The sequence below is a fragment of the Pavona decussata genome, unplaced genomic scaffold (assembly GCF_977016875.1).
Source record: "Pavona decussata unplaced genomic scaffold, jaPavDecu1.1 SCAFFOLD_214, whole genome shotgun sequence".
NCBI classification, from domain to species: Eukaryota; Metazoa; Cnidaria; class Anthozoa; order Scleractinia; family Agariciidae; genus Pavona; species Pavona decussata.
The window spans coordinates 1,794,607-1,807,474 of record NW_028145619.1 but is presented as its reverse complement, the minus strand read 5'-3'; the positions used below and the strand labels follow the sequence as shown (position 1 = coordinate 1,807,474).

The 12,868-nt window shown below is 37.6% G+C and overlaps 1 protein-coding gene across 1 annotated transcript; it reads right to left on the bottom strand.

Moving 5' to 3' along the window:
* Positions 1 to 2,390: 2,390 nt before the first annotated feature.
* Positions 2,391 to 6,630, bottom strand: LOC146460181 (uncharacterized). Its single transcript, XM_085088555.1, has 3 exons — positions 6,489 to 6,630; positions 3,050 to 3,302; positions 2,391 to 2,698 (listed from the first exon to the last, which is right to left on the bottom strand). The coding sequence occupies exons 1-2, from the start codon at positions 6,581 to 6,583 to the stop codon at positions 3,080 to 3,082; spliced, it is 318 nt and encodes a 105-aa protein (XP_084944681.1). The 5' UTR covers positions 6,584 to 6,630; the 3' UTR covers positions 2,391 to 2,698; positions 3,050 to 3,079.
* Positions 6,631 to 12,868: the final 6,238 nt, after the last annotated feature.

The following is a 12,868-nucleotide window of genomic DNA, read 5'->3' as shown; positions in this document are numbered from 1 at the left end:
CAAGAAAACCTGAAAAAATTCATCAACAAAAATCTTTGCTAAGGTGTGTTTAAATGGCCAAATGAGGTAATTTGAATGAATGGCGTTAACGGCTTTTACCAAGAGTTGCTAATATACGAGGGAGAATCAAAATTTCCGATTACTGTACAAGCGGGAAATTAGAATCTTTGGTGATTGCGTAGTTATGACAAATTTTCCAGGGGATGGGGGTGGGGTAAGTTAAATTTGGCGCCACGCGAATAGTCACACAGGACTGACTGCGTGGTCAGGACACTGAATGTCGCTCGTGACTAGAGAATAAACTGTCACTTAGTTTCTCGGGTTACAAACTCGCCAAAATCCATATTGAAACAAGAGCGGAAAGTATTTGCATAAAAATAGAGTTCAATTCCCAGAGGTTTAGTTTGGGACACCAACATGGCCGCCATTTCTTTTTTTTGGGACACCAACATGGCCGCCGTGACGTCATGTGAAAACACTCTATACTTATTTCGGTGGCATTTACGTTTGTTATTCAGGTAGCATCGGCGAGTTTGGACTCGCCTTGCACAGCTGTTTATTAAGCCAGTAAATAAGTGTATACATGTGGGTTTTAATCCACTCCACATGGCGGCTCAAGTCACAGACAATCAAATTTTGCCAAACGTAAGACATTTTACACTTTTTTCAGCCAAACTGAGATACCTTCTTCAGGAGAAGACTATATTCTCGAAGTTTATTTCACTTAGCACAGTGTTTCTTCCAAACGCGGTTACAAAACAATCAAACCACGCTTACGTTACACAAATATACAACCGCGAATCAGTGATTTTATCTGCGTTGAATTTAGGAAGGCAACCGAATGGCAATTATGAATAAAGCGTTAAAATATGCTGTAAAAGAAGTACCTTACAATGGGTGGGAAATGTCACACCTTCCTTCAGAAATGCAGCATTGTCTTCATCATAAATTAAGTCAATTCATGCAGATCGATTAAATTCTCGGTGAAATGCGTTACCTCTGCGCTGATATCTTGTTTAAGATTACTGTAAAACTTAAAGAAAAATTTTCAACGCTAAAGCTTTCTGGCTGTTTCTAAATTTAGTGCTCTTGTCTCGTCTTAGTTTGTGGTTTTTATGGAAATTGAGGCTGTAGATACACTTTCTCTTAAATCCACTTGACCAAAATAACAAGTTGTTTCTTTGTCTACTGTGGCCAAAACAGATTGCATTTGGGTTTTTTAGAGTGGTGTTCCACTTCAGACAGCTGAGGAAAAAATCCACCTTTTGGTGAGAACAGCTAAGCAATGTACTTACTTCCTTTAGTTTGTTATTTTTTAGACGAGTGATAGTTTTCAGTAATCATTCGTTAATCATGCTGCATGATTAACAATACTGAATCGATTTTGAGTAAAATAAACTTAAAAGTACGGTATCAAAGTATTGTTTCTGAAATGAGTTCTTTTTACAGAAATAATAGTAAATTGATTTGACTACCATCTATATACAGCTGATAAGATCGTTTGAAAGTGTTGTGATTATAGTACAAGATATAAATAGTTTCAGTTGTTCAAAAGATTCCTTCGTTTTTAAAGCTCGATAAAAAGAGCAGGCTGAGGAATCCACATTACTCATTTTCTTTAAACATTTTCTTTAATGTTGTTCATCTGTTCAATATTCTATATTAAGTCATCACCGTCCAACCCAGAGCGCGCGCAAATCTGTGCTCAAGAGACTTTTCTGGCGAGAAGAAAGTGTTACTGCTGCCGTTTCGAGAAAATCAAAATACAAATTACCGTCCATTCGAGCTCAATCAAATTAAGCCCGGTAGTTGATTCAAACGGCCAACTTAATTACTGTGGTGCTAGATTACAATTACTACGTTACAACGTGGTTTTCGCGGGGTTTATTTATTAGGCAGTGGCCGGAGCTACGCTTTTTGTGGAAGCATGATAACGTAACAAATAATAATTAATGAGTTAACTTTTACGTTACTATGCGTCCACAAATAGCGTAGCTCTACTGCCCAATATATAACCTACATACAACCCACAATTCCTTGAGGCCCATAACGTCAGCTTTTGTATCTCTTTTCAGCAGCCAATTCAACTTATCAACCTAGTTGATAAAACCAAACACTCGTTGTCATTCCTCCACCAACGGAGCACCACATTTTCTTCAGAACTGCCCTCCTCCACGCCTTTGTGATTGAAACACTTTCCCAACGCAATAGATCATTGGTTGGGAACAATGGACCCCCGCAGAAAACAATGGGAGCTACAGTACTGGGGGATCAATGAAAGTAGAGGTATGGAAGATGTACTGTATTATCCAACGAGTCCAGTTCCTGAATAGGTCGCCCAATTAAAAAAAAAAAAAAAAGGAAGTAGAAAAATGAGACACCACAACCAGTGCTGGTTAAAAAAACAGTTTATTGAGAGCCTTGTGAAGAGAAACACGAACCCCGAGATATGAAGGAGAGACAAGAAATAAGAAAAAAATTGAAACAAACTTTTAAAACATATAATTATGCAGCAGATTTTCAGTCGTTTTAGTTTAACAGTCAATGATGGTGCTATTCGGTTCTTACTTCAACATTTACCATTTACGTGTCCTGGACTTCGAACATTTTAATCTAAAAATTTAATCTTGTAAATTCACTGGTTTTTGTCCATATCCATTTAACCCAACTTTATTTTCCAGGAATTTATTGGCAAAATCTGTGAAAAGAAATAAGACAAAGTACTAATTGAGAAAATTTTCCAACAAATCAAGCGTATCTGGCGTATCTGGCTGAAGTTTTGCTCACCTTATTCAGCAAATTACAACAAAAACAAGAAAATACGTCATATTTCATTAAATCAAAATTCTTTGTACTGCCACACCAAAATTTAAAACCAACCAGCTCAGGACAACCAGCCTCCCACAGCTGGGGGTTATCCATTTTGGGTGTACATTCTTATTACAAAGAGGGCTAAAATGTTACTCATTTCATTTAAAGATTTTAGACAAAACAACTAGATATATCATATTTTATGAAATCCAAATAATTATACTTCATACTGCCTTACCAAATTTTCATATTAGCCAGGTCAACAGAATCAACCCACTAAAACTCGGGGTTCTCCATCTGGGCCGTACATTCCGTCTCCGGAAGGCCGGATTATGTATGGATCTGCAGATCTGCGGACAATATTGGCATGGTGATACCGGGGGTCCGCTTCTACATATTCGTTTCCATCGAACGTTGCCTCAAACTCATTTTCATCCTCTTCCCCATAAACATCAGCGTAATCATCTTTCTCAGCGTCTCTATGAAACTTCCTACAAGCAAAAAGCCAACGCTTTACTTCTACAGTAGTGAATGGGGTATTGTAAACAATAAACCAAAAGGAATACACTAACTCCCAGGTAGCTATCGCTATTCGTGGCGGATTAGTTATGTTTCACACAAATTAAAAAGAGGAAAACCAAAAAACAAATAATAAGCCCAAAAAGCCTTCCAGCCTTAGATGCAATTTCAACACTGAACTGACTACTCTTGAATTGGCATAGCATAAAGAGTCTCGGAGCATATATAGTGTTCCTACATCACTGAGTGAGGTGCAAGGTAGTTTCAAGTTTACCGCAAACATTTTGAAAAGTATTTTTTTTCTATTTTTTCTACAGTTACTCATCTATATTCATGGACTGAAATAGTTTTCGTGCAACGAAGTGCTTTGTCCGAGCGTGCAAACGACATCAGATAGGACCATGAGACGCAAAATGATATAAATAAAAAGTAAAAGGACAGCACAAAAGTTCCTGACTGACAAATCGCGACATCCTCATCGCTGATATTTGCTACTTCGGAGCTACGAAGGAAATTAAAGTAACAATTAGATATAATTACGATAAGCTTTTTTTGAGAGATGCTGAGGTGATATAAATATATGCTTTTGGCTCTTGACTGTCAGCACTGCCCTCCACTGAAAGGACGACAGAGTGAAGGAAAAGTCTGTCGCGCGAGTTGGTTAAAGCAGATAGGAATCAAAGAGCATGGGCTAGCACTGCCGTATTGAGTTTTTGTTTAGATATTCTCCTTCTTTCTAAAAGAAGGGGTGGGAGGGAAGTACAGGGTAAGGGGGGGGGGGGGGGAGGGGAGGTGTAGGAGAAGTGTAAATCTTCAACACCACTGCAACTGCCGTATTAATTATGATTATCATATCATATCAAATCATATCATATCATATCATATCATATCATATCATATCATATCATATATCATATCATATCATATCATATCATATCATATCATATCATATCATATCATATATCATATCATATCATATCATATCATATCATATCATATCATATCATATCATATCATATCATATCATATCATATCATATCATATCATATCATATATCATATCATATCATATCAGTTCTTCTCAGCTGGGTCAGTGCAAGTTTTTTCTCATTTATAATTTCTGTGTGCTTTTCTCTGTTTTTTTTTTTTCATGAAACCGCCTTGTTTAGACCCTAAACAAAGTTTTCCAGTAGCCAGAGTAGGGTTTTGAAGCCTCGCATTGTGAGATGGAGGTGGTACTTTTTCTTCGCACCCATTCTGCACTCACCAAGGAGGCTGGCAAAAGCGAGCTGCACAGAAAATAAAGAAGATAAAGGTAAAGATTTTATTAAAAACAATACATGGCAGCCAAGGGCTGAATTGCGTACCGTTAACATGTAAGTGATAAAAATGAAGAAAATGACGTTAGATTTAAACTTTTTGACAACAAAGTCGTCGTTTCTCTCTCCTAATCGCAAACAGTTTTATTACTATGTGTACTCTAATAATAAAATGTTAAAAAAAAACAAAACAAAACAAAACAGTAAATGCGATGGGCCAACGATTGATTAAATACAGTGACCCTAAATTCCAGAAGAAATATCTAGTATATTTATGATATTTGTTATCGGTTAACCACTCATTAACATTCAAAGCATGGTGCTCAAATGGACGCTTGAGTTAGTATCTTTATTCTTCAGTCATCCAGTCATATTATTGGAATTACAGCCGGCTAGCCATTCAGTCTTCATAGGAAAATGTTTAGAATAATGCCATCTATGCTTGTTGGCACATAGAACATTCCCTTTTAGCTCCAGGCTAGAACAGTGAATACTTCGGGACAAACTAGCCAATACCGGTCTTACAAAAACATAATAAAAATAATTATTCCACGCTCTTTTTAAGTGTGGTGATAAAACTGATGTACTCGATTATTGATAAATTGTGCATGATTACCCTATTTCTTTCTTTCAGAAAAAGAACAGCAAGCGGATTTTCTTTAAATCGCAATACGACTTCAATTTCGTGCAAAACTGCTTCTCAATGTGCATTTTTCATATTGCTTCAATATAATAATTAGCAATATCAATAAAGACATTATATGTATATCTCAAGAGCGCACGCGAGGAGAAGCAGCTTTTCCAAGTTTCGTATTTTAGCCCTTGACAGAAAACATGACCAGGAACCTTTATCTCCGTACTAAGCCTTGGGGTCAACCCTTTACTGAGTTGATCTGATTAACAAGGGTCTTAAGGTACCTGAGGTACGCCCACAATTCAAACACCCATTCAAAGAAGAGTGACGACATCTAATTTGCCAGATGTCATACCTTTCCGCGGGAAAAGCAGTTCTTAAAGTAAATGCGGCACTAGGGAACGGTTTGAGAGAAGGAATAAATACTGATAGAGTCTCCCTGTCTTAACATCCTGACCTTGACTAAAGCACTGGAAATAAACGATCAATTTGCCAGTTATTGTTGTTATTTTGTTTTTGTTGCTGTTGTTTTTTCGTAAAGGAAGGGGCCCATTGTTTGATGTGAGACATCGATGGCAATTTCTCTGAAGTTATTTCGAGACGCAAACAAACGACAGTTATCATCTTTATGCCCATTAACGTTATCACTGTAAGCCAACCGTGTATACCTCTCAAACAAAATTACTATCAATAAGATATGGTGGTAGTCGGTGATCTTTCTTAAAGTCAAAATCACATTGTCAGTTATCGCATTCCTTTAGGTATTCTATTCTTCATCTGATTCGTCGCATGTTCTTTGAACAAAGCAGACTCAATGTTGTTCTTTTCTTTTGGTCTTCAGGGCGGGTTTCCGTAATTGTCTGAAGGATAAAACAAGGCTTGCAAGCCCCTCCTCGAAAAATCGCATCTTCCAACACCACTTAACAAAGCTACATTGAAGCAAGCAAACGCTATTTAAAGCATTAACGACGCCCTTTTTATACATAGTATACTACGCTAGATTCACAAAGCTTAATCCAGTGCTTAAATAACAAACTGAACTTATCCCTGTGGTTGATCAAACTCATTAATAAACAATTTATAGGAGTGGAGTCTATCGCCTTTCTCTTCTTTGGCAATCGAACTCGACGACAACACACAGCGTAAGTTGGAACATTTTAAACGCAAAAAACATTCTCTAAGTTTATAATTTTATAATAGTCGTACCTTCCCGGTTCTTGGTGTTCAAAAACCCTGAATGGCAGTCGCAGGCCACTGGCTAGCACAAGGCCAAAGGCAGCTAAGATGAACAATGTCTTCATTCCTCTGACTTCTTGTCAAAATGTTAAGCGATAGGTGGTCATGTTTGTTTATAAAGGATATTCAATCTTCGAGGCTCCGGAAATGTTAAACTGTTGATGACTTGATTTCTAAAAATAATAGCCAATCAGGCTACAATGCATATTCGAGTGAGATATGCGAGATTTCGTGTATACTAAAATGAAAGGCCATCGTAGTTTAATGATCGTAACTTAAGCAGTTGCGAAAAGAAAGCCTGAGAAAAAGTCAGGTTTGAACGGTATTTGAACCCACGTCTACAACGATTCTGCTGCAATGCTGTACCAAGTGTGGTATGAAACCAACTGGGAATTGAGCTTTTTCCGAGTTCGTGATTCAACGCGCTAGCAATACTGTGTACTGAAAATAATAAAAAAATATATAAAAGTTAAAAGGATAAAAATAAGTAAGTGAGTAGGTAGATAAATAGGTCAGTGACTAACTTATATAGTGGGTAGATAGATAGGTAACTAAGGCAAAAAATATATCTTATGCATATACCCGTCGAGATTAATGAACGAAGAGTGAACTATATTAAATATATCCACATACATTATATGTGAACTTACTGTTGTTATGAAGGCAACTTAATTTCTACATGGCTAGTTATCCGGGTCTCTTTCCTTGCCGGAGCAACTTTTAGCGATGTTTTATATAGTAGCAGCTCCCTCTGTTGACCTAGTAAGAGCTGACCCCACCTCAGGTTAATTATTCACAGCCAAAAGTTTTATTCAAAGCCAAATTTATCTTCATTGATATTAGTTTTTGCCGTAATACTGGTTTAAAAGCTAACAAGGGCTTTAGTTTATTCGTGGAACGCCAAGAATTTTCCCAGGAAGGCGAACAAAATTGTTTGTATGGAAACATGTTTCCCTGGGAAATGTGTAACTCATCTATCTAAGCAACTTTGAGTTTCTCGTGTGAACGGCTCGTAGCTAATGAAGTGGCTGTTTTAAGGAAATGAGTCAAACTTTGTGTCGCCAAGGGTTGCTTGACGGGTCCCCCTTCTTCCCACTGCAACTTTACTCCATTCGAAGCTTGGATAACTCTTCTGTTGGTGTGATAGCTCATTTGGTAGAGAATTGCATCGAGGGTCATGAGCTCGAATCCTGTTCCAGCCTGATACTTATCGGCACTGCTTAACTAAGATGATCTTGAACTGGTTGAATCTCTCATCCGCAGCTAACATACATGACATTCAATCTATTTCATGTTAATCTATTTGCCACCTCCCAGCTGGCTTGAAGGGGCCATGGGTTCGATCCCGTTCTAGCCTGAATTTTGCTAGGCTTTCATTTCTTTCTTTTCTTTTGCCGTTCCCAGTTTGATTGGAGGCTCAGTTGATATAACAGGAAACCCGTATATCCCATGGGTCATGGATTCGAAGTTTCATTTTTATTATTGTTATTTTTTTATTTATCATTTTGCTCGTACTTCCTTTTCGCAAATGTTTAGCCGCATCACGTTCATAATTGCGAGTATAATTTTGTCAGATGTTGTCTGTTTAATCGAAATGAGCTCTATATAACCTTTCGGTAAACAGGTTGCTAAGTTGCGTGTAAACATTGGGTATCACATCTATATTCTATAACAAACTTAAAATATTTGATTGTGCTAATATCACATGTTATTCCTTATATTTCAGTTTCAGGAGATTCAAGAGCCTGGTGTCAGGAAGACGTGGGCTCTCCAAAAAAAATAAAATCTTCTTAAAAAGTTCATCCTGTAAAGAACTTTTCACGGAATTGAAGACCGTAGATGTGATACCCCTTTCCCCGAAAGCTCGATGAAATATCGTGCCGGATGTAATTTTATGTAAAACTGTAAATGGTTTGAACTCGGGAGTCAAGTCTTAAGTACGAAAATTATCATCATAAATTATGATCATGTGTACAATTTTCCCAACAGAAAGACTTTTCTCGTTGATGTTGAAATTAACATTTTATATCAGAACAGATAAAGGGTTAAAATAAATGTGCCATATTTCTTGCTCAGTTGGGATCTCGTAAAAAACCGTTAATTAATAGATTATTTCTCCTCTTAGCTGTTACCTTTTTTATAGTAATATGACGAAGGCTCTTGGAACGCGTGCTCTGGCATCGCCCTCGGATTTCGCAGGGGCGGATTACATCATCATCCGACTTGGCAAAGAGCCTGGGATCGAGATCATCGATCGCAGTCCCTAATATTTGATTATTACTAGTTAATAGTAATATGGCTAACAACTATCTGACTCGTGCAGGACAATAAAAGATTAATACAAGTCAAACCTGTACCCGTAATATTTTAAAAGACCTGCTTCAGGAGCCTACCACAACGTGATTTCTCCGGCTGCATGAGAACAACATAAATCAAATTATATTAAGATATAACAACTATACTTAGAAACGTGATAACTGTGGACAAAATAGAAGGAAGCCATCAACTGATAAGACATCACTTCAGATGTAGTATTGCCTGTATTTGTATTCGGACCAATACGAATCAGTGGTGTCAATTATGCTTCTTAATTCATATGGAGCAAAATAAAATATTAACAGTTAAAAAAACAAACCATGGAAACTGAGCACATTAAACTATGACCTATGACCTAGTTTTTTACATACCGGAAAAAATTCAAATTTCTCCCACCTTTGCTGATAGCCCAAATATTGGATTGGAGTGAGGGGACTATTGGCATAAAAAACAATAACACACGCAGGAAGAAGTCAGCTATAATTTTCAATTGTAAACTTGTCACAGTCACAGGTTAGGTGAGTTAGGTAACTGTGTCATTGACATCAGGTCGCAATCCATGTTTACACTGAGCGGTTTTCAATTGATTGTCGCAAAAGCAAAATCAAATTTAAAATACTCTGGCCAATCACAGCAATACCAAACAGCTCAATAAATCACTCAGAATTCGAAGCAAATATAGTAACCGGTGTAAAACGTGGGAAAACACGTGCGGGCAAGTCTTTGGTTTTGGTTTTGCTTCTCGTTGGTTGAGAGATTTCGGCGCGAGGTCTCCTAGCCAATCATAGGGCGTATTAAGGAAAACCACACTCAATTGAACATCACTCTGTTAGTCGCAATCGCGTATATTTAATAACTTGTTTGTAAAAATGTGTCAGTCAGTTTCGCCTTTTGCCCCCGAGTCCGCTCAAATTTACATGAATTAACACAGACGAAGGGAATATTTAAATTTCTAAAATGATACATACACACGGAACTATTTTGAATCTTATCTAAAAATAAACCTGTGGGAATTTTTACTGCTTTTAGACCAGCTTCAAAATAGTTTCAATTGAAACATGTTCAACACCGATCGCCCAAATAAAATTCACAGAAAAATGTTCATAGACATAAAGATAAGAGTTATGTGTTGAGACCGACACCAAACACCTTTCACCAGCATCCAACTGAAAATGCTATTTTAAAAGAGGAAGGGGAAAAACAGCCTAGTTTGATGCAACAGCAAGCTTCTTTCTTTTTTCCCCTGAGTGTAATATGGCCAAACTGGAGTTGCCTACAATTGAGGTTACGGTATTCCTTTTAGAGGTGGCTCGCGTCCAAGCGATGTAGCACGTCCGGTTTAAACTGTAGATATCAAAACCCTAATATCAAATTAAACCTTATAGAGCTGGCTATCAAACTGTACCAAGAATTTTGAAATAAAATGAATTACCGAATTTTTAGCAGTGTTTTCTCGAATCAATCTTTTCACTTGGAGGAGACACTTTAAAGAGCTAAAACTCAAAGGCAATTTGTTCGTTTGCCTTCAAATTTGGACAGTAGCTAGTTTAACATATAAATAGCAAAAATGTGTCTACGAATTTTTTTTTCACCGAGAGCGATTTTTGTAGCATCACTCCACTTTTTTTATCCTATTTCGAAAAATGTTCTGTATCTTTTCGCTGCGATTGAATATGCCAGAACGCAGACACGTTTTTTTAAGGGCTTTGGGTCTGGAAACTGAGGAGAAAATTAAATTAGCGAAAAACAAAATTCGCTTTGACTTGTAGCTTTCAAAAGGTGATTCGGGCGCTCAAATTTAGAGGTCGTGAAATATTTGATAATTTATTTTATTTCCAAATTCTTGGTATTGTTTGACAGCCAGCTCTATAAGCTTTAATTCGATATTGGGGTTTAGGTATCTACAGTTTAAACTTGACGCGCTACATCGCTTGGACGCGAGACACTCCAGGAGGTATACGGTAACCTGACTCAGCTTCATAATCCACAAATCAAATTATAGGGGTAACTTCATGACACCCAGTTAGTTAGGAACAATTCAGAACGTCACACTGAGTGAATTGAACATATTTTGAGGATTTAACTGAGTTAATATCCCAGTGATTACAAGCTGGGGTGGGGAAGGTGAAAGGAGGCCTATGAAGTGGCTGTCAACCGGAGAAAGAGGAGAAGAACCGCGGAACACCTTGTGCTACTTTAGCATTGATAGTGTCATAATGAGAATGATTGTGCTGCTGCTGCTCTAGATCTGATGATGATGATGATGATGATGATGATGATGATGACGATTTCATGGCATAGCTCAGTAGTTCGGAACATCTTAAGGACGGTGCCTACTTTTGTTACTGCACATATGTTCTGCGCATCTCGAGCTACTGGCGTTTCCTATGGGTTGCACGGTTTAAATCTAATATGCGGAGAAAGCAGAACTTAGCAAGTTCTCTTGCTATTAAAAAAAAAAATTAGTGGAAACTATGTATTTTTCAGAGACGATAAAACTTCAAGTTGATAAATAAAAAAATGTCATACATTGCTTTGCATTTTAAGAATAATTGTTTCTTAATTATCTCGAGAAAAATGTGTGGTTATCCCCAATTTTGTTTTTGGATTTACATAGCCCTTGCTAAGATCTGCTTTTCCTGAATAGTAATAAACTGCGAAAAAATACCATTGTATTTGAAGGCACCGTCCTTAATTGTCTCGCATAAGAATTATAAAACTGGTCCACCAAATTAATTGTAAAAGTTAGTAGCCAATTGCATACCTTTGTCACTCTCTACATGATTACTTCGACCGTAATTTGAAAAAGGTAAATTGCTTTTATAGATAACGTTATCACAGAAAGGTAAAGTGTACTTACGGCTGCCTGGATTGAACACCGCTCAACGAACCCAAATTCTGAGCTACGTCTACTTCCAAAATGGTTTCAGCCGACCTTGGATAAGTGTAATGTTAGGTAGACCCATAGAGCATAGACCCTCCAAAATCTGTTTCTAATGTTTCCTGGATTTCATCAAATGTTTTCTGAAGGATTGACTGCGAAAACCGGCGGTTTCCGACGACGATTTTATCATATCCGTGACGAGACGTTACCTGAAAAGGTTCAAATACTTACACATGTGTTACACGAGGGTGGTTTAATTCGCATTTATTACAAATTCATGGACCTGGAAGGCAACACAATTAGGCGCGCTATGCACTAAAAGCACTAGTTTGCTTGGATCCGCACAACAATAGATAGTCGACTTCAGGTTTTCCTACGATAATAGCCGATGTTTAATCACAATTTGTACCTTGTTTTCTCAGTTTACTCTGCCAATACTGCGGCAATCTTAAATTAAATTCTGGTCAAAAAAAATAATAAACTCTTTATTTTTTTCGAAAATGTTTTGATGGCCTCTTTAGCTGGGCAAATCTGTCTAGTTTAAAGTTTCGATGTCAGTTTTTTCACTTCCAGTTTGAGAGTCAGTAAAAAATGAGGTTTTCTTAGCCATGTTTTTTGTTGTTTTTTTCCCGTTTCCATGGCAACGGTTTCAAATTTTTGCCTTATTTTTGCGATCAATGCGTCATAACTTGTTAAAACACATTCCTACAGTCTGGTGTGACCAGAGTCCGTTCCACAAGTCTTTCTTTTCGCTTCTAAGCTAGGTTACTAAGCCTATTTGTTTCTCGGCCAAAACTCCGCATTGCTCCATAATATTTTCGAATTACAATGCCAAGAGAAGGACGCAAACAAGCTGTTTTAAGGGAAAATGTTTCGTAAAAGCAAAAAAGTGGTTTCAGAGGCACTTCAGTCCATGATTTATTAAAGCGCCAGAATAGAGAGAAACGGCCAACAGTAGGAGTTATCGTCGATCAAGACGATGTGGCATGGTCAGCGAGCTAATTCCACAACCCGCTGCTGGCGCTGCATGCATGTGCCTGCATCTTCCCGAAAGTTTCAAGTGAAACCGAAAGCCTCTCAGTTGAGAATTCCTGTGACGCTTTCGAGTCAGCAAATGGTTATCGCCTTGTTAGCATGGATAGTTTAAGGA

What these genes read in the sequence shown, in the direction of transcription:
- LOC146460181 (XM_085088555.1), bottom strand. Translation starts at nt 6,583, where the DNA reads ATGAAGACATTGTTCATCTTAGCTGCCTTTGGCCTTGTGCTAGCCAGT. An exon ending in GAACACCAAGAACCGGGAAG is followed by an intron (nt 3,303 to 6,488) that starts GTACGACTATTA and finishes TTTTGCTTGTAG; the next exon opens with GAAGTTTCATAGAGACGCTG.